We start from the raw sequence: 2,813 nt of genomic DNA, 5'->3' as shown, positions 1-2,813 counted from the left end.
TATTTGATTTGATTATATTTTTATTTTTTATTTACCACAATTTTTCATCATCATCAATAATTCGAGACGGCCAGTGTTCAGAATTGATTGGAAAAGTAAGTCTTTTCTACTTGGCATAGTGCCATGGATCACAGGGTTTTACATTCAGTATTGTCTAGAAAAACGTAATCTTTCTCCATTGCATTTATTCTATGATAAGGTGGATGACCAAGTCTAAGGTGCCAAAGTGTGTTTCTGTTTGTATGTGCTTGTGATGCAAGTGCACATGCATGAATTTCATGAGTGTGTAGTTGGCAAGTAAAAAGACATGATTCAAGTATAAACTAATATGCCAATGAGCCTTAGTTCAAGTGGTATATATTCCCCTTTCTTACCAAGAGGTCTCCGGTTCGAGTATCATCTAGTGCAAACTTGACCAAGAAAAAGGTTATTGAGAATGTGATTGAGAATGCTACTTGATTTGTAGCTTGAGTCAATGACCTAGGAGTTTGGGGTGACCAAGAAAAAGGGGATTGAGAATGTGATTGAGAATGCTACATGATTTGTAGCTCGAGTCAATGACCTAGGAGTTTGGGGTGAAAACAGATAAAGCCATGATATGAGAGATACCTTCTTGTGTGGTTCAATTTTTCAGTCTTTCCTTCTCTTTGGTGTGTCCCTTGTTAGTGTCACAAAATATACTAACTCAATGTCTCTGAACACAATGTCGCTGTTCATGTCTCATCTGTCAAACACGAGATTTTGTATTTCTATGTCCCTGTTTCAGTGTCCTCTCCCTCGTATTTGGGCGAAAACCATGTTTCTATAACAAACATCCACCAAGTATCTATTCTTCGTGTCCATTCTTCCCGCCATGAGTGCAATATTTGGAGCTTCTGCCTCCTTATAATTTGTTCTAGTTTATCACCAAACTAAAAACAAGAACATTAATTTTTCTGTCTCTGTTCTTTGTGCATTATTCTCAGCATCTTGTCAGCCTAAAAGGTCTCCTTGTCTCATAGCAAACAATTCCTCTTCGAACTGAGCAATTCTGCAATTCTAAAAATATTGCTTTGATAATACCTGCGTTGTAGTTCTTTCAACAAATCCTTTGCCGACCAATCTATCCATAACACGCTCCGTGCAGTCTATCCATGAAGTCACATAAGTGTTCATCGTTCTCACGCTTCCATTCTTCTCTGTTTTTATTGATCCATCTACAAACTGAATCTTCTTCGCCACATCACTTTCTCCCATGCATGATAATTGTTTACTCCAATGTTGCAATTAATGGAGTTCCTAGATTCTCCAGGGTGAATAAAGTAAGAACTCGTTTATTAGTTGGAGTTCTAGGTTGATTCATCTGTATATGATTGATCTGATTCACCAGATTTGCTAGCATTTGGATAGCAATGGAAGAAAATGAGGTTGAAATATCATCCATTGGTTTGAATTCTCAAAGAATTCTGGATCTATTCAACGTTCAAGAGATGCTCAATTTGTGATTCCTTCAACTTTTCTCACCGCACCATATAAAAAAATGTGAATTCTATGAGTGAAGAGAATCAAGAACAAGGAGTTGTTGAACTGAGAGAAAAAAGGAAATGAGATAAGGAAGTGAAGAGAGGAAAGAGAGAGTTTGTCCCAACTTTTATGTGAATTTCTAGAAGGTGGAAAATAAAACTTACAAGAACAAATCACACATTCACACTCATTACATCTAACTCAAGCTTATATACTACAATATGCCTACAATAAATATCTTACACATGCTTAATAGCATTGTCTTTTAGTTAGTCTAATTGCATAACTTACGGATCATTTAATTCTGCACTAACTGCTTTTGGCGCCAATTCTAACTAACTCATGTAATAAGAAGCATTATTATTTAACTACCTTATTCTAAATATCCAATCTGCAAGATATCTTTGCAACTTTGTCCTTTCTATACATCCTGCTCATAAAGTTAAATATTATTTTTATTAAATAGAAAAGAAGCGTATACATTCTTGGGCCAAAACAAGATTTGCACAAAAAAAACAAGAAATCATGAATTGTTGGTAAGACCAAGAGAAGTGACTGCACTAGAGGATAAAAACACATCGATTTTACCGGGCTAAATTTGGATTAAACGAATACATAACAATCTCAATTCTCAATATATCTATAATCAAATAAGGAATTACCGACCTATCCAAAAAAAGAACCATAATTGCTATTGTAAATGAACTTGAAACAAAATATTATCGAGTGGGTAAAAGCTATAATATAATCCCAGTTATGAGGATGAATGCTGACCCGAAAAACAATACCGTAGGGGCCATGCCTTTCATGGGTTTAACCGACTTCGAACTTGCTCTGCAAATTGATCTCTAGGAATGGTTACATCATTACTAGCCTCCAAGTTTTTCAATTGCACAACACCTTCCTTTATTTCTTGCTCACCAACAATCACCATCCATGGAATCCTTGATTCTTTGGCAAAGTCAAAGTGCTTCTGTCTTCTTTTATTCACCAAGAACTCTGCTTTCACACCAGCATCCCACAATTCACCTGCCAGCTCTGCAGCTAGCGTCAGGTCATTCCCTAATATGCTCACTAACACTTCTGTCTTGTTTGGCCGCGGCACCTAAAGAATCACAATACCAATCTGAAGTTATAAAGAACTAACAAGCGAGGTACAGAAGGGAAAACAAAAATAGGAATACTGGCTAGACAATGCCAGTATGCCACCATCATCACTCAAACACTGTACTAATCCAAGTTATTTAGGAACATTAGCTGGCTTGTATTTTCTTTCTCCTTTTTTTTTTCCTTTTTTTTTTTTTTGTATT

The 2,813-nt window shown here is 36.1% G+C and overlaps 1 protein-coding gene across 2 annotated transcripts in view; it reads right to left on the bottom strand.

Annotated features, from left to right (window-relative positions):
* The window catches only part of LOC107638236 (histidine--tRNA ligase, cytoplasmic), a 5,923-nt gene continuing 5,181 nt past the window's right edge, over window positions 2,072–2,813 (bottom strand). For both annotated transcript variants that reach the window (XM_021120439.1, XM_016341399.2), the window contains exon 8: window positions 2,072–2,608. In XM_021120439.1, coding sequence (XP_020976098.1) covers window positions 2,309–2,608 — 300 coding nt within the window. In that variant the 3' untranslated portion in view covers window positions 2,072–2,308. The remainder of the gene's footprint in view (window positions 2,609–2,813) is intronic.

This window comes from Arachis ipaensis, chromosome B04 (genome assembly GCF_000816755.2).
Source record: "Arachis ipaensis cultivar K30076 chromosome B04, Araip1.1, whole genome shotgun sequence".
Lineage (NCBI taxonomy): Eukaryota > Viridiplantae > Streptophyta > Magnoliopsida > Fabales > Fabaceae > Arachis > Arachis ipaensis.
Note: the sequence above shows the minus strand (reverse complement) of the source record. Positions and strands in the feature narration are given on the sequence as shown.